The sequence below is a fragment of the Rattus norvegicus genome, chromosome 20 (genome assembly GCF_021556685.1).
Source record: "Rattus norvegicus strain SHRSP/BbbUtx chromosome 20, alternate assembly SHRSP_T2T, whole genome shotgun sequence".
NCBI classification, from domain to species: Eukaryota; Metazoa; Chordata; class Mammalia; order Rodentia; family Muridae; genus Rattus; species Rattus norvegicus.
This window is the reverse complement of record NC_141553.1, coordinates 13,871,982-13,890,098: the sequence shown is the minus strand read 5'-3', so window position 1 is coordinate 13,890,098 and position 18,117 is coordinate 13,871,982. Positions and strand designations below refer to the sequence as shown.

Genomic DNA, 18,117 nt, shown 5'->3' with positions numbered 1-18,117 from the left:
ATATAGTACTTCAAATCTTAGCTAGAGCAATAAGACAACTGAAGGAGATCAAGGGACACAAATAGGGAAGGAAGAAATCAATGTATCTTTATTTGAAGATGATATGATTCTATACATAGAAGGATAAAAGGCCCGAAAAACTCAACTGGTGTCATAACCAGGGTTTCACTGCTGTGAACAGACGCCATGACCAAGGCAACTCTTATAAGGACAACACTTAATTGGGGCTGGCTTACAGGTTCAGAGGTTCAGTCCATTATCATCAAGGCAGGAACATGACAGCATCCAGACAGGCATGGTGCAGGAGGAACTGAGAGTTCTACATCTTCATCTGAAGGCTGCTAGCAGAATAACTGATTTCCAGGCAGCTAGGATGAGGGTCTTAAAGCCCACACGCACAGTGACACACCTACACCAACAAGGCCACACCTCCAAATAGTGCCACTCCCTGGGCCAAGCATATTTAAACCATGACAACCAGGAATCTTCTAGAGTTTATAAACACTTTCAGCTAAGTAGCAGAATTCAACATTAACACATAAAAACCAGTGACCTCTGCATATTCAAATGACAATCAAAAGAAAAATGGGAAACACTACCTTTTACAAAGAAAGGAAGGAGGGGAGGATATAAGGAAGGAAGGAAAGAAGAAAAAGTACCTTGGGATAACTCTAACCAAGCAAGAGAGACTTGTATAATAAAACTTTAAAGACACTGAAGAAAGAAAAGAAACTGAAGGGGGTTGGGGATTTAGCTCAGTGGTAGAGCGCTTGCCTAGCAAGTGCAAGGCCCTGGGTTCGGTCCCCAGCTCCGAAAAAAGAAAAAAAAGAAAGAAAAAAGAAAAAGAAACTGAAGAAGACATCAACAGACGGAAAGACTTCCCACGCTCCTCAATTGGTAGGATTAATGTTGTGAAAATGGCCATCTACATATCCAATATGGTCCTCATCAAAATCCTAACAGTTCTTCACAGAAAAGCAAACAAACAAAACATAAATAATAAGGAGACTACAGAAGGTATCACCACCCCAGGTTTCAAGTTGTAGTGCAGAACCACAGTAATAAAACCAGCATGGTATAGGCATAAAAGTAGAAATGTTGGTCAATGGAATAGAACTGAAGACCTTGACATAGTTCCACACGCCGACAGACATGATTTTTGACAAAAAAGTCAAAAACACACACTAGAGAAAGACAACATCTTCAACAAACAGTGCTGCTCAAGGTGGGTATCTGCATACAGAAGAATGAAAACAGATCCATATCTATCGTCTGTTGTTGTAAAAATATAAAACATTTTTTAAAAAGTACTGTCTTTTATCCCCTCTAGGTCTGGCACCACGGTGCCCCAAGATGTCTGCTGGAAATCTTAATTCTCAGTCAGCAAAGCATCTCACCCGCTCTGCTCCATCCCGTATCACACTGCCATAGGCCTCTCTCTACCTATCTAGTTCCCAAGGCAGGTTTCAATGCCAGAAACACACATCCCAACTCTGTGGCGGCCCAGACCAGCCGCTGCACACTTTCTTACACTTAACTTGCTACACATGAAAGACACACAACACAATAACCTTTGACCCAATTGATAAGATATAATTGCCCACCTAAACATACAAAGCCCAGTACCAGCCATCCCTTAAGAACATTAATAACAACCTGTAAATACACAGAGCGGAATCTTAACATCACCTGCCATATTGTCCTCCCACAGCTTCTCTCCCTCTCTCTCCTGTCTCTTCCTCCTTTCCATTCCAGTCTCCTCCTCTTCCTTCAAACTTTTCTCCTGCCCATCCTTCCTTCTCGTCCAATGACAGGCCTCCTTCTATCTTGTACCTGCCTCACCTGTGACATCATCCCACAATTGTCCTGCACAAAACTCAACTTCCAATCAATCTAGGACCTCAACATAAGGCTAGGTATACCCTGAATCTGATAGAAGAGAACGCAGAGAATAGTCTTGAACTCATTGGCACAAGAAAGGACATTCTGAATAGGACACTAATAACACAGATATTAAGATCAACGATTTATAAGTGGGACTTCCTGAAGCTGAAAGGCTTCCATATAGAAAGAAAAAAAGCATTCAAGCAAAGTGTCAGCCTTTAGAACAGAGAGGAAATATTTATTAACTACCCAACCAATGGTGTTAGTCTCTAGAACATATAAAGAACCCAAACCACAAAACTTCATAATAACAAATAGCCCAATTTAAAAAATAGTGGGTACAACAAAAGATGAGATACAACTAGACTGAAAGTTCTCAAAAGATGAGATACAACAAGCTGAGAAATATTCTTTTTTTTTAACGTCCAACATCCTTAGTTTTCAGGGGAATGCAAATTAAAACTTCCTTGACATTTCATCTTGGCTGGTCAGAATGGCCAAGAGCAATTAAAAAAAAATAACAGGATACATTGGCAATGGTTTTGGAAACAGGGAACACTTCTTCATTAACGGTGGGACCACAGCCACTACGGAAATCGGGAGGGGGCGTGGCTCCTCAGGAAGCTAGGAATTGATCGAGCATGTGACCCAGCTATATATACCACTTGTGCTGGCTGGTTTTGCCTGTCAACTTGACACAAGCTGGAGTTATCCCAGAGAAAGAAGCCTCCCTTGAGGAAACGCCGCCATGAGATCCAGCTGTAAGGCATTTTCTCAATTAGTGCTCAAGAGGGGCGGGCCCAGCCCATTGTGGGCCGTGTCATCCCTGGGCTGAAGGTCCTAAGCAGCGCCCCTCCATGGCCTCTGATCAGCTCCTGCGTCCAGGTTCCTGCCCTGTGTGAATTCCTGCCCTGACTTCCTTTGGTGATGAACACCTATGTGGAAGTGTGAGTTGAATTAACCCTTTCCTCCCCAACTTCCTTCTCGGTCACGATGTTTTGTCACAGCAATAGAAACCCTGACTAAGACACCACTCTCGGGCGTATATCCAAAGGACCCCACGTCTTTCTACAAAGACACTCGCTCCTGCACATTTATTGCTCCTCTACTCATAATGGCCAGGAACCGGAAAGGCCTTGATGACGTCATGGGTAGCAAAATGTGTCCCATTGATACCATGGAGTATGATTCAGCTGTTAAGAAAGAAAACGAAAGCTGCAGGTGAACGGGATGTAGCTTCAAAAAGTCCTCTGGGGTAAGGTAACCCAGAGCAAAAAAGCAAATATCCCATGCTTTCTCCTACATGTGGCTCTTGACTTCTAAGCTTTCACTCCGAATGACCACAGAGATTAGGTATCCAATAGTGGGCCAGGTAGGAGGAGGGCGGATTCCAAGGAAGGGGGGCACAGTACTGTGTTATAATGGTGGGAGAAGGAAGCTATTATAGGAGGGTTAAATGGGGGCGGGTATGAGAGCATAGGGTAAAAGAGCATATGAGGAGGAAAGGCTAACCCGGAAGGCTTTCTGGAAGCTTATATGGAGGCATAGTATTGTAAAAGCTTCCTAAATCTACACACATCTGTGAAAGGTGTTTAAATGAAGTCAGTCAGTGTCTGATGGGAAAGACAATGCCCCAACTAGAATCTCATGTCAACAAACAAAACTTCCAGGGCAAGGAATGGATTATGTCTTGTTGAGCCACTAGCTAAAGGAGGCCCACACGCACGCACACAAAAGCAATAAAAATAAATCTTGAAAATAAAAAACAAAAAACATATATACTATGTGTCTTATTAGTTTTCTCTTGCTGTGATAAAAACATGACCAAAGCAACCTGGGGAGGAAATGGTTAGTTTCAGCTCACAGGTACAGAGTCCATCGCTGAGAGAAGTCAGGGAAAGCACTCACTTAGGGCAGAAACTCAGAGGTAGGAGCTGAGTCACGAATCATGGTCCAGAAGCCATGGGTCAGATGCTGCTTTCGGGCTTGCTCTGCTGCGGGCTTTCTTATAGAACCCAGGACCACCAGCCAATGGATGGCACCACCCACAGCGGGCTGAGCCCTCCCCCCATCAATCACTAATTAAGAAAATGTACCACAGACTTGGGTACAGGCAGATCTGGTGGGCACATTTTCTCAACTGATTCCCTCTTCCCAAATGACTCTAGCATGTATCAACTTGACATAAAGCCTAGCCATTAACAACAACCTGTCTTTGATCATTAAGTATCATGTGACTAGTTAACGTCAGCCAAACACATTTCAGAAGAGGGACAATCACCAGGTTATGATAAGGACCCTTCAAGGGTCTATGGAAGTCTGAAACATTTATGCTCCCAATAATAAATCTTCAGCACATAACAAAGGAATAAAAAAAAGGTAAGACATCAGTAAGAGAGACAAACCCATAAATAATACAGTCAGAGATTTCAGTGCTCTCTCTCTCTCTCTCTCTCTCTCTCTCTCTCTCTCTCTCTCTCGCCAAATAAAACAAATGGGCAGAAGGCAGCGCAGACTTAGACAATGCTGTCAGCCACTCTGACTTTTATTACCACTTACTGGTTACCCAACAGCGGTGGAATGTACTTTCTTTATACGCACAGGCATTTACCAGTTGCCAACCATATGATGAGCTATAAAACTAGTCAATAAATTCAAACAGCACGGGGCTGCAGTGCATTCCCAGACAATAGTGAAATCGAATTAAAAACCATAGGGCCATCGAGATGACTCAGAGGGTAAAGACTCTTCTTGTGCCAATTCCGAGTTCAATTCCTGGAGCCCATGTAGATACGGAAGGAGAAAACTAAGTCCTTAAAGTTGTCCTCTGACCTCCCCACGTGCGTCCTGGAGCATGTTTCCACCCACCCTACACACCACGAGATTAATTATTAATGTTTTCAATTGGCGACTATAAACAAGAGGACCCAAAATCCTGTGAGCTACTACTAAGACTGTGGAATTATATAAAGACCTTGAAAATCAGTGGGAGACTTTCTTGAAGTGTTACAGATGCCGACCATGTGACCTAAACCATGTGGCCTAGCCATTCTACTGTTTACAGTTGGGATAGGAACCATAGTCCCTAAAGGCTGACTGATATACTGGTGGCTCGATTCATAGCTGGTGGTGCCCTAGAAGTAACTGTATCATCAGTGGGTTAACCCATCAATGGGTTTAGAGCGGGATACCAAAGTCTACCTTTTTCTTTCTCCCCCAACTCCCTCTCTCTCCTAGCAACCGCAAGGTAAATGGCTTTGCTTGAACATGGTTACCCTTCTCTAAGGTCCAAGAGTATAGGGTCACGGGACCAAGGAAACATGGACAGACATCCCTGAATCGGGAGCCAAAGTAAATTTTTCCTCTCCTAAGTTGCTGGTCTTAGGACCTTTCTCAGCAATGAAAGGCTAATTAATTCACATACTCAGGTGCTCACTCGAGAGAATGAAATGTTCAGGCCAGCACTACTGCATGGATTTCCACAGCAGCTGCTTCTGTCATAGCCAGAACCTAGAAACAAATGAATCTGTCAACAGACTCTTGGATAAAACATGCTACACCCATGAAATGCTATTCGCAAAGCAGGTCTGCAGACATGGGTTAATAAAGATGTCTCAAAATAATCGTGCTGGTTTATTCTTTTTTAAAAAACATATAAAAAGAGTACATTTGTATGATTTCCATGAACTGGTATAAATCTAAAAGGGGTAAACTAATCCGTGGGGCAGGGGGAGAACAGAGCAATGGTTTCTGGGAGCTTATGGTGGAAGGAGGAAATGCAGCGGGCTGGGGGAGGACAGACTCACTTCCTGCCATGGTGTTCATGAGTGTGTAAATAGGACAAACTCTGCTGCACACTTTAAACTTCTCACAGTGTGTTTGCTTTATTATGTTGCAATTTTACGGATACAAAGCCAAGGCCGGCTTACAAGTGTGTGTCCCACCACGCCCAATTCATAAGAGCTTGGTTTTTCTTTTTAAATAGATTACTGTCTGAAACAAAACAAAAACAAAAATACGCAGTTGGGAGGGAAGTACTGAAGGTTTCTATTAGAGGAGATGACAGCAGTGGTGACCATCAGAGACAATCTCCCAGGAGAGGTAAGCTTCCCTTTTCTCCCAGAGGAAACCTTGGTGCATCAGGAACCAGCTGCCCACGATTCTGGATTCTCAGAGAGATTGTGCTAGAAACGGACATAGGCCGGTCATTCCAGCTCTCATAAGACAGAAGCAGGATGATTGGACATTCGAGCCCAGTGTAGGCTACATCACAAGACTGGCTAAGTAAGGAAGAAAGAGAGGAAGGAAGGAAGGAAGGAAGGAAGGAAGGAAGGAAGGAAGAAAGAAGGGAAGAAAGAAAGAAAGGGGGTACAGAGGAGGGAGGGAGAGAGGGAGGAAGAATGGTGATAAAGCACTTGCCTAGTATGGTTCAGGCCCAGAGTCCAATTCTTAGTGCTAAAATAGATAGATGATAGATAGATGATAGATAGATAGATAGATAGATAGATAGATAGATAGATAGATAGATAATGGATAGATTGATTGATAGATGATGGATGGATAGATGATGGATAGATGGGTAGATAAAAGATAAATGACAGAGGATGGATAGATTGGTTGATAGATGATAGCTAGATGGATAGATTATGATAGATGATAGATAAATGATTGATTGATAGATGATGGATGATTGGATAGATAATAGATAAATGATAGATGAATAGATTGATAGATGATGGATGGATAGATAGATAAATAGATAGATAGATAAAGTGTTTCAGCCTAGTTCTTGCCATCTCCTACCACACAGATAGCCCAGGTGAAGGACTCACTGAGAGACACCACAGAATGCTGGCTTGTACCCGTCCTGTGACAGGCTCTTTTAAAACCTCATCTCCTCCTCACTTCAACAGGACAACAAGGGTTTTTGTGCCTAGTTCCCAAACAGACCGCACTGTTAGGAAGTGATGGTTCTGGACCAGTGGGTTGAATGCCTCCAGGTTGGCACATAAACAAGGCCCCCCCACATGCTTCCTTCTTACCTCCTGGTCAGTGCTGTCTTTGCCACCAACCTGAGCGAAGCCTACTACAGGCACCAGTGACTCCCTCAGAGAGCGTTCGTGGAAAACCCAACAATCGTGAGATACGATTTAAAGGGTGATTAGGTCAGCAGGTCTGGGTCAGCATGTCTCCCCCGCCCCCAGTACGTGGAAATCCTTATCACCCCTTGCATGCCCTCTAGCCATGTGGTACCCACAATGACACAGCAAGAAAGCCTTACCAGATGCTCCCACTCTATTCCACTCCCCAGCGGTTAGAACCAGGGGCTGAGTAAACATCTATTGTTTATAAAGTACCAGGATGTGGTATTCTGTTACAGTAGCACAAAGACAAGGCTCAAGCCTCCCTTCTGGTAACCTCTGTCCCTGCCTGTGGAATCTCCCTCCTGGTAGTCATTAGTCATGAGAACTCTGTGAAGGGCCACTTGCATAGCAACGAGGCCGACTTTGCCCACATCTCCTAAGCTGTCTCAGGATCTGGCTCAGCACTGCATCACTCGCCTCGAAACGGTGGGGGAACTGAGACCGTCTGCTGCCATCCCGAATTGCCTAGAAACTGCCCCGGAACCCCCAGCTCCGCTCTGCCCACTCTATCCCAGGAAGAATCTCGCTGCACCGGGATACCTAAAGGTTTGTGGGCTGGCTTCACACCAGCCGTGGGCAAAGAGTGAGAAGGGCAGGAGAGACTCAGAACTCTGCCTTTGTACAGCAAGGGGTTACAGAGAGAACAGAGCCGCCTAAGCCTGCACTGGGGTTATCAGCCTGCTGGGCCCAGAGCTGGCCCTCCCTTCCTTCTCTCTGTCGGGCCTATAGTCCATCTTGTTCTGCCTGGCTCCAGAAAGTCCCAAACCTTGTCCCAAGTTGTTAAGGCACAGGGGAAGTCCAACAACTCCAAGTCATGTCTTTAAAACAAGGGAGGGAGTTGGGGGTGTGGTTAGTAATTCAAGATGAAGCACTGAGCGCCAGGATCTGGGACAGCAAGTTCTAGTTAACAGAGAGGAGAAAGTTGGGTCCCGGGCCCAAAGGGATGGAGGGCCTGGCCAGGTCCCCCAGCAAGTACAGAACAGAGCCAGAGGTTCTGTGCTCTCTCACAGTCTTGATAAGCGGTTGTCTGAAGCGGCTGTCCCCTTTCCCAGGCCTGGGAGCTGATGTAATCGAGCCCTCTCCTCCTTGGGCACACTGGGCTGGGCCTCGATGTTTCATGAGGGCCGGATGTGCTGTCCGCAGTCCACATGGAGTCAGACAGGGAGGTAGGGGGAACAGGGGTGGTGGGTCACAGGCACACAGGTCCCAGGGTGACCCCAGCTTGACCCTGCGGCTGCCTTCTGTTCCTGGGTCTCTCCACTGTCACCAGGCCTTAAGTCTTGGCTCTACCCAGAGAACTTAGGCCACTGGCTTCCCTACCCTGCTCTCCTCTGAGTCCCTTCCTCACTTCCCCTTCCTGTCCACTAGTTGGACTAAACATTCTAGTATCCTAAATGGGTCAGGGAGGGTGACCAGACATTAGGGCTTCCAGTCAGAAGGCCACCTTGAGGGATTTTGGAAAAGAAAGCAGTAACTCCGTAGAGAGATACCATTAAGTCTGTTCTGCCCTGAAAATTCCTGTTGCTGGCCGGGCCCCACCTCCATCCCCTTACATGCTGTGTGTGACTCCAAAACCAAAGGAAACATTACAACCCATCATCTCCAGCCAGAGGCGTCTCCTCGCTCTGCCCAGGTACTCACTCAGCCTACCACAGGAAGCGTGGGGACTAGAGCTGGGGAGAATGGCCAGCGCTGTGCCCTATTGGAGACAGGTACAAAGTCAACCATCCTACCTCACGACCTTGCCTTTGCTGTATGGAGCCTTGTCCCCAGCCCAGCGCACACTGAAGGGCCCTGTGCCATTCGCTCTCATGCTCCATGCAGTGTTCCACCTGTCTGTGAGCAGGTTGGGACCTGCTCCCCGCCGAAGCTCCCAAATGAATAGAGCTCAAACCCTGCCCTGAGGTCAGGTCTCCTCTAACTCCAGAGCCCACACCACTGAACCCATGACCTCTACGCCTTGTTTCCAAGGATACCACCCAGTGACCATTAAGGAAGCATCAATGTGGCTGTGGTTTACCCACTCTGGGCAGGTGGGGTTTTTCTATCTCCACAGCAGGCCTGGAGCTCAGTAAGTCTGAAGTCTGCAATACATAAAGCCTGAGGTAAGGGTACCATCCTTCCCTGGAAGGTCTGGGCTGCGGGTGCCGCGGCAGCTCTTGCTGGGTAAGATGGAGCCCCTTGTCTGGGCTGTCTGGCCTGCCTCCCATGAAACCCTTCTCCTTCCACCCCCTTCCACCCCTAGCTGAGCATTCTCACTGTGTCTCTGAGGGACACCCCTGGACAATACCTGGTTCTTAAAAGACCTCAGTCATTAGCACTGAACCAGACCAGTAGCCAGTCACCTGGCACAGCAACCCTGAGGCTCTGGTCCTGCCTCAGTGGCTGCAGAGCCCCAGGTGGAGACAGCAGCAGTCGTCTCGGCCATGCCACCCCCAGGCTCGAGGTCCAGGCCCTCATAGATGGTCGGGAGCGAGGTGTGCTGGCTCAGTCGCCTTCGTAGGCCAACCAGCAAGGGCTGGGGAAGGGAAGACACATCCACATTGTTACCCAGGTCCACCCAGGCCAGCACGGGGAACTTGGTGGCGTCCTTGATAGCCTCGGTGAGTTCACGGGCAGCAGCTCTTGTCAGTCGGTTGCCATTAAGCAGCAGCTGGGTGAGGCGGGGCAGAGCCCAGAGGCTGGGCAGCAGCAGATGCAGGAGGTCATCGCTCAGCTCGGTGAAGCTCAGGTCTAGGACCACCAGCTCTACACCACGACTGTCCAAATAGCGAGATATGTGCTGCACATCCCGGGCCGAGAGCGGGATACCAGAAAGGTCCACAGTCTCCCCTACCAGCAGAGTCTTCTGCAGGCTGCTCTTGAGGCTATGGAGGGAGGGGCGCAAATGGGTACAGTGAACCAGGGCCCAGGCCCAGGCAGGAACCCAGCCACAGCAGTTACCCACCAAGGGCAACCTAGGATCCTTGACCTAGGTTAATAAAGCCACTTCCGGGACTGGAGGGATGACTCAGCAGTTAAGAGTAGGTCCTGCTCTTGCAGAGCATCTGAGTTCAGTCCCCAGCATCCCCGTGATGACTTAATTACTTAGTAACTTAATCTGTAACTGCAGCTCCAAGGAATTCAATAACCTCTGGCCTCTAATACACACACAGAGCACATGCATGCATGCATGCATGCATGCAAGGAAAGCCTTTGCACACTTAAAGAATAAAAGTAAATAAATGTTTTTTAAGCCTTTTTTTTTTTTTTTTTTTGGGTAAATGTTAGTGGCCAAAGGCAAATTTCTCTAAGTTCAGTTTCCTGTCTGGTGAAACGGGGCCAGGGTTGTTGTAAGGATTAGACACATGAATTAAGGCTCTCTATGCGGACTACTATTCTTGTGCTTCCTACATCTGTTAAAATCACTTATTTCCGTGACAACCCAAGGGCACATAAATGATGGGCCCACTCCACAAAGGAACTACAAGAAATGGAATAGGTCTCTTGGCTGTACATCACTGGGTGGGGACCAGGGCTCTAAATCACGATGTTCTGACCTCTGAGCCTACACTTTTCCCTGTGTCCCCTTGCAAGCTGCATCCTTTAAGATAATGAAAAACTTCGCCACGAGCAGATATGGTATCGTGATGGTCCTCTCAGTCTGGGGCTAGAGATGGGACCGGCCCAGGACAGCCAAAGGGGAGGAAGCAAGTTGACATTGTGGGCTAAGGGACTGCTGGGTTGTGGGCCTCTCTGTGTTGAGAAGCATTTAGAGACGGAAGCAGGGTCCGTCAGAGGCCCTGGCACACTTTTGATTGCTCTCCAGTCCTTTATCCACAGGCCTGTGGGGAAGATAGGACCGCTTTGGGTGGTAGGTTGGGAGGAACTGTGAGAGCATTGCCAGGGCCCCGTCTGGTCTGGCAGGAAGCATGGTTTCAGGGTTTACCTTGGACCACAAAGCAAAAGAACAAAACGGGGTGCGGGATAAGTGGAGGTTGATCAGTTCCCTGCTACGGTTCTAGACCTTAGGGTGCCAGAACTGTGTCAGGAGGCTATGATATGGTGACCAAAACAGGGGGCCATGAGCAGAGTAAGCTATGGGGAGTCTGTGGAAGTCTTTGCCTCAGGAAGTCTGGAGCTGATAAATTGGCAAAGGGTTGCAGGATAATCAGAGAAGGGATGCTCATAAGAAGTCACTTCCCCTCTCCAAGCTCGGTGCGCTTCCTTGAGAAATGGGAGTTTCGGAATCTCTGTTTCTTATCTAATGTATCTGGAGCCCAAGGAGGCACAGGCTCTAGGAAGGGACAGCGACGGAGGGACCAGCGATTGGCAGGAAGCTTCGCTGTCCTGCAAGAAATGAGAATCAGCTCACACGGAGCAAGGTGCTTAGCTTGGGGGCATCTGCTGCTGCGGTTGCTGGCAGGACTGGAGCCATATTGTTAGCCTAAGGCAAGGGAGCAACAGGGTGAGGTGTTCGCACATTTAACTCTCAGAAGAAGGGACCCTCAAAGCCAGTGTCCAAGGGCTGTGCCTGGGCTCTCCTCACCTGCTCTGGGTTTTCCTGTGGGGTTTTCTCTTGGAGTGAGGAGTGAGGTGGTAGATGAGTTGCCGACAGATCTTATCCGAGGACTTCCAGAGCTCATGGTCCTGCGTGGGGGAGGGGCGGGGTTGTCATGGTCAGGATGAGCCCAAGCCCCTTCCATTCTGCCCTAGCCTGGTATAGAGCCAGCAGAGGCTGCCTGCTGGGAGCTGGAAAGGCTAGTCTGAGGCCCGCGGTGCCCAGCGGGAGGAAGCTCAGACAATGAGGCCCTTGTTCTCTGTCCCCAGGCCTAAGGCCAGTAGCTCAAGCTATCAGCCAGTAGCTTGCCACCCTTAACAACCCCCAGGGGACTTGACACAAGGAGAAGGCCAGACCAGGCCCCTTGAGGGAGCCCTATTCCAGAGACGCCAGTCCCAGAGAATAACAAGACAGGTCAGCACCCCTCTTCCTCTCCTTCTCCAAGCTACGCGGCGCTCCGTGGGGCCTGGGACTGGGCTGACAGGGTCCGGGGCTTTATGTTTTACTGCACAACATGGTTCTCTCTTGGTCCTAATCGTATTCCCAAAGAGGCTCAGCTTGGGGCAAAACACAAGGTGTGCTTTCCACATAAGCTGACACTGAGCATGCTTCGGCATCCAGAACATTCTTTTATACTGTCAGCAGCCCCCAGAGCATGCAACATGCAGTGACAACAGATTAGATGGCTACAGGGATGGGGATGGCTGTGGACCAGCCAGCTGAGTACAGATGTGGGCTTCAGAGCTGACAGACCCTACAGTGGACCTTCTTATTTCAAGGGGGCTGGGGGGGGTTCATTGCGTTCAGGATTCTTGGGGATCTCGTGGCTGAGCACAGACATACAAGCCAGTGCTGCATCCATGTTCACAGTGGGATGCAAGTAGCATGGGGTAGCTTGTTTGTGACTCAAGTAGGGTTAGAAGGGATTCAAGGAACTCCTGTCCCCAAAGGTGTCTGGGTAGGATGGAGACCAAGGACCTTAGACTACGGTGGCTCTCTTCTGACCCAGCAACACGAGTATCTGGTTCTGATTGTGGCTGTGTCAAACAGGCTGGGTTCTATGTCCCTATAGGTCTTCTGCCCAGATGGGGTGCACAGCACTGCGTACGGAGAAACAAGTTTACATGCAAGCATGGTTTTGGGGGATCGGCAAAGCAGTTCACACCTGCTCCTGAAGCTGTTCTTGAAGTGGGATAGTGGTTTTCCTAAGGCCACACAGCAAGCATGAGAACCCAAGTTCCTGGGGCCTAGGCCAGCTGACCTTACCTTCTTGGGGCACTGCAGGTCCCGGGCCAGGTTCACCAGCAGGTCGTGGGAGATGGGGTCCACCAGGTTAAGGAAAGTTACATTCCTGTAGAGGATGTCAGTGAGGAGGTTCCCTTCAAGGCCCAGGTCCTATAGGCGGTAAAGCAACGATCAAGTAAGCTGGGGGTCAGGGCTGGTCTTCTCCAGGCCAAACAGAAGATAGCCTCACAGGTTCTCCTGTTTATAACGCTCTCCCCCGGGGGCTTGCTGGATCTCCCAACCCACGGTGACAGCCAAGTGTCTAGAGAGAAGGGCCCATAGCAAAGCCTCAGGGGGTTGATAATCCGGTTACTCAGACTAGTTGTTGGGTGTGTAATGTCTCTCTGTGACACCTCACTCCTCTAACGACCTTGGACGATGATGTCCCCAATCCTCCCTGTTGCTCCTTCGTCTCCTATCCCTGGGGACCCCTGAACTGTTCCGCCATCTTTCTGCCTCTGGGAATGAGCTTCTTTCCCAGATCATGTTCCCAAAGGCAGCTTGACATCACCCTGCTCATTTGCAGAAGGGGGCCCCACCCTGTCCACCTCTGAAGGACTCACCTAGCATCCTTTCTGTCTATCCCCAGCTAACCAAGGGAGTCTCCATTCTCCCACTGCTGCCCAGGGCTCACCCTTGTACCCAATCACCTTTGCTCAGGGCTCCTAGCCTTCCACATCCTTGCAGTGCCAGGGCCACTCTGTGAAACACCAAACCTTCCCTCCCTTGGTTTGACTTATTTTTATTTTTATTTATTTTTATTTTCTCAAGTTAGAGTCTCACTGTGTAACCCTGACCGGCCTGGAATTTGCTAATAGACACCAGGCTGGCTTGGACTGTAGAGATCCGCCTGCCCTGTTGCCCATATACTGGGATTAAAGGAACACTTTTAGAGGACCCATGGGCAGCCCATGAGCATCCAGCCTCCATGTGACAGCCCCTAATCCCTTAGCCGGAGAAGGCTATGCCCCGTGCCATCCGGAGCATACAGGAAGTCAGGCCGGGCAGCGGGAACACAATGGGCTGCAGTTACAGAGTTCCAGCAGGTGATGGGGCAGGCGAGACTCCTGGATGTGCCTCAAATGTCAACTTCTGGGTTACAAGGAGGGGACTTAGCTGCTCTCTGAGGTTGGCTCCCTCTGATGCTTCCAGATAAAATGCAAGCCAAGTGTCCTGGGCTCGACCATCTCGGATGGCTATCTGTATTTTTAGGCAGTATGTCTGGCTGCGGGCTGCTTACCAGTTATTCTCCCGCTTAGATTTTCAATATGGTTCAAGCCACAGATGCCAACTGTGTGTCTAGGCAGACCCAGACAGAGCCCCAGACAGCAGCCTACATTCCATAGTCATCAGTGCCTCTTAAAGTGACAGCTCCATTTTTCCAGACTGCTGAGTCTACAGAGAGGACCCAGTGGTGGAGGAAGAGAAGGATTGGAAAGCTCTCCCCTTCTCTCCTCTCCTCTCATCTCCTCTGGTCTCCTCTTCTCTCTCTCTCTCTCTCTCTCTCTCTCTCTCTCTCTCTCTCTCTCTCTCTCTCTCTCTCTCGTTACAGGTTGGTCTTGAACTTGCTATGTAGCTGAGGATGACCTTGAACTCCTGATCTCTTGCCTCCATCTCCCAAGTGCTGGGAATACAGGCATAGACCACCATGCCTGGTTTATCCTGTTTTCTGGGGACAGAGCTGGGTCCTCTCAAACTCCCTAACAGTGAACTACATCCCTAGCCCCGCCTTCTCTCAGTGTTCTGTCTGGGTCCTGGTTCATCATTTCTCTCAATTACTCTAACTCTAAGCACCTATCTTCACGGTGGGAGCGGCAGCTATGCAGAGGTCGAGGAGGCTAAGTAGGAAGTGATTTGCCCAGAGGTCATGCTGGGACAGGCATCCCTGTCTCGCTAGGGCAACTCAGGGCTCAGGAAATCTGACTAGATTACCAAATGTGTCTCCCAGAGGCCCAGATGTGGCACTGCAATGTACAAAGGTGGTTGTGTACCCTCGGCGGGCTCAAGCTGCCTGTTAGAATGGGCGGTGCGTGCGCTGTGGCTTTGTCTGGGCGGCCATGGTATCTGTCTCCGGGCCATCTGGCTATACCCGGACCCTTTCTCCCGGATCTGTTGCTTCCTTACTTCCTGCAGGATGGGCAGCTGCATTCTTCCCATTGTCCTTCAGCGTGAGATGCCACTACCCTCGCCCACTCTGGCTCTTGAAAAGGTCCAAATGTGGGGTCTTAGCTACAGACTGGTGGTCTCTCAACACACACACAACACGACAGACTTCAAATCCCAGTGCCCCAACATGCCAGCCCCATCTTTATAGCAAGCAATCCACCTGGCCCCTCACTTTAATCCGCACCCTCCCTCCAGGCAAGAACCTCAACGCCTGCAAAACCCGCGCCGCTAGGAACGCACCCACCCCCGAGCCTGCAACCCCGGCCCCTCCCGGACATCCCCGATCCCAGGCCGCCCCGCTCTTTCTCTCGCCTGGCGCAGGAGGCGCAGCAGCTGCCGAGCGCGCTCCGGCCGCCGCTCGCGGAGTGTGGACTGGATCTCTCGCAGCCAGCGCACCCGGCGCTCGTAGGGCGCGGGCCCAGCACTCGGCGCCGCAGGGGCATCTGCTCTTGCCCGCCGCCCCAGCCGCGCCCCCATGGCCGCCGCGGGCGGGCGCCGGGAGGGTGGAAGGGAGGCGGGTTAGCCGCGCCGCGCCCCGCCCGGGGATGCGCGGGATGGGCAGCGCCGGGTCTACGGCTGCGCGCCCAGGCACTGGCCGCCAGCGTGGAGCCCAGGGTCACTCCTCTTTGGCAGAGGTTTCATTGTCGAGGGCCCCGCCCGGGTACGACCTGGCGTTGGAGCTCTTCCCGGGAGCGGCCAAGGCAGACTCTGCAGAGGACAGGGTGGCATTTGGCACCTCTCAATCATATGGCCCCAGTCAAGGCTGACTGGCGGGGGGGGGGGGGGGGGGAATCGTCGTCTGACTGTACAAAAAGCGGTTCAGGCCGGTGAGGGTGCTTTAGGCAGTGCCTGCACCCGCTTTCAGGAATCACCCCTGCGAGCAAGTGTATCTGTCTTGTCCACTCTGTGTGGGTGTTACCAGCCTGAGCAAATCCCAAATGACACTTCCTGCTTGGAGGAGGACAGAGGCAGGCCTGGGCAGGCTGAGCAAAATCGTCTTCCTCTGACCCCCATGCCTGAGAGATGAACAGGCTAAGCCCAGCTCTGGGCAGCCTGGCACCAGGCCTTGCATATATGTCCCTGGTTCTATGGGGTCCCTGGTTCCTCTGAAGAACATCTAGCTCCGTGGGGTTTCCTCAGCAGCCCCTGTTGGAAGCCTGCTGCTCAATGCAGCCACACGCGGTCCCAGTTTCTCATAAAACATAGGAGGGGACGTTTGGTGACTCTGTACTCTAGCTTCCCACCCTCCACTCCTAATGAAGGAACATGTGTCCAGTCTGAGTGTGGGATGCCCAGCCGGGCAAGTGCGCAAGCCTTCTTGAAGCATGTGAGGGTAGACCCATCCTGGGACATTTAGTGAGGGATGCCAGGATCCTTCCCTCGGCCAAGCAATGCTTGAAGATGAAGGTGAGAGACTGAGTGCCCTAGGACTGAGACCCGTAGACAAGACAGAAGTCAGTAGACTGTGAACTTACTTCACCGCTCACCGATACCCCCTAACCACTTTTTAGTCTGATTCCTGGACCTCCTTCCTCCTCCCAGCCCCCTCAGCGGCCTCCCATCCCCTCCTCTGCAGCGGTATTGTCCTAGGGCCGGCCACCTTGGCACGACAGGTTTCCTCCCTGGCAAACCTGCATGACTACCCAGCCTGCCCTCCGCCAGGGCCAAGGCTGTTCCTGAACTGACAGTGTGTGAAAGCCAGAGCTTTGAGTTTCAGTCCAAGTATCCCAGGACCTTCTCAGACCCCTTGCCCAGAGCTGGGAGCCAGGTAAGCCCTCTTCTAGGCACCCTCGGGGATGGAGACAAATTCGGATTCCTTCTAGGTCCTGACCATGTTGTTTCCGGAGGCTAAGCCAGGTCTAGGCATCATATCTTAGGGTGTGAGAAGGGGAAGGTGGGAGCCAAGAGGGGAGGAGAAAGAAGGGAGGGAGGGAAGGCATCAAGTTAGAAAGGAACTAGGCTGTGCCATGAGTGTCATCATGCCTAGCACTTAGTCCTGTGGCAGGTACAGAACTGGGCCCCCACACCCTGGCTCCTCCTCTGTGACCCCCACCCCCACCCCGCCACTGAGAAATTCCTAGAGGGCTACTTTTCCAGGAAAAGAGGAAGTGTGCTATCTGGACCCAGATCCCTGGGCGAGCTTTTGTTAGCCTGCTATCCTGGTCGGTGCCTAAGTGAGTTGGCTCTTTGAGCACTGCTTCTGGCTTAACTCGATTCAGGCAAGAGCCCCCATACACTGAGCTGTCCCCTCTGGGGTGATGTCATTCTACCTCACCGTTCTCCCAAGTACACTGAGCTAACGGCTGCTGGCCCTTCTCCCGGGAGCTGTCCTGGGCAGCAGGGTTTATTGGCAATCCCATGGTGAGGCAGAGAGATGCTGTTGTCTCAATCTCTAGGGATGATGTTGGGCATAGAGAGTTGACCTGGGTCCTTCATGGTAGCCTTGTCACCCTTACTTAAACCCATGGGGGTTTAAAAATAGGAGGCGGGGAGTATGAAGGGAGGATGTCCTCAGATTCCAAGCCTTGATGGGAACGTATGAGGCCCCAAGTGGGAACAACTGGTAGATACGTTAGTTATTGGTAGCAGTTACACCTTAGCTGTTCCAGATCCTTTACTACTCGTGTGGTAACCCATCAGGAGTGGACGGGAAGCCAAGATATGAGTGACCAGCAAGTCACTCATGGTGGAAGGCTACAGAAGAGTATGGAACTGAACCAGCTCCATGGTTGGTCTCTTTTCTCCATTCACCCGATCAGAAAGGCCAAACTCAAAAACCAAGGCTGTTATCTCAGCAAGTAACCATGTGATCTCCAGCTTCCTGGTACTCGTGACCAAGGATGCAATCTCTGTTGTTTGTTCTTCCTTGTTTGTTTATTTGTTTGAGGTGACTCACATAGTGTAGGCTGCTCTCTTTTCTGTAGCTGATAATGGCTTTGAACTCTTGATCTTCCTCTATCTGCCTCCAAAGTGCTGAGATTACAGATCTGAACCACCACGCTCAGCCACAGAATGGTTTTGAAACATTCGCTGGGGAGGAAGGAGGCAGATAGATGCTCTGTGGAGACAGTTTCCTGGAACTCACTCTGTCTTCTGCCT

The 18,117-nt window shown here is 50.4% G+C and overlaps 2 protein-coding genes across 4 annotated transcripts in view; one reads left to right on the top strand and one right to left on the bottom strand.

Annotated features, from left to right (window-relative positions):
* The first annotated feature begins 7,257 nt into the window (after positions 1 to 7,257).
* The window catches only part of Ggt1 (gamma-glutamyltransferase 1), a 33,879-nt gene continuing 23,019 nt past the window's right edge, over positions 7,258 to 18,117 (top strand). Inside the window, exon 1 of one of the 3 annotated variants that reach the window (XM_087596756.1) lies at positions 7,258 to 7,574. The gene's annotated coding sequence lies outside the window, so the exon portion shown is untranslated. Of the gene's footprint in view, positions 7,575 to 16,095; positions 16,787 to 18,117 lie in introns of those variants that run through there. The other 2 variants (XM_087596754.1, XM_087596755.1) reach the window with 2 other exon arrangements.
* On the bottom strand, positions 9,337 to 15,536 carry Lrrc75b (leucine rich repeat containing 75B). The gene is made up of 4 exons (NM_001101016.2): positions 15,331 to 15,536; positions 12,835 to 12,963; positions 11,557 to 11,657; positions 9,337 to 9,895 (listed from the first exon to the last, which is right to left on the bottom strand). The coding sequence occupies exons 1-4, from the start codon at positions 15,493 to 15,495 to the stop codon at positions 9,370 to 9,372; spliced, it is 921 nt and encodes a 306-aa protein (NP_001094486.2). The 5' UTR covers positions 15,496 to 15,536; the 3' UTR covers positions 9,337 to 9,369.

Coding starts and splice junctions, on each gene's coding strand:
- Lrrc75b (NM_001101016.2), bottom strand. CDS start 15,495: ATGGGGGCGCGGCTGGGGCGGCGGGCAAGAGCAGATGCCCCTGCGGCG. Junction 12,964..15,330: donor TGCTGCGCCTCCTGCGCCAG/GCGAGAGAAAGA, acceptor TACCGCCTATAG/GACCTGGGCCTTGAAGGGAA. Junction 9,896..11,556: donor CACAGGAAAACCCAGAGCAG/GTGAGGAGAGCC, acceptor CTCCCTCCATAG/CCTCAAGAGCAGCCTGCAGA.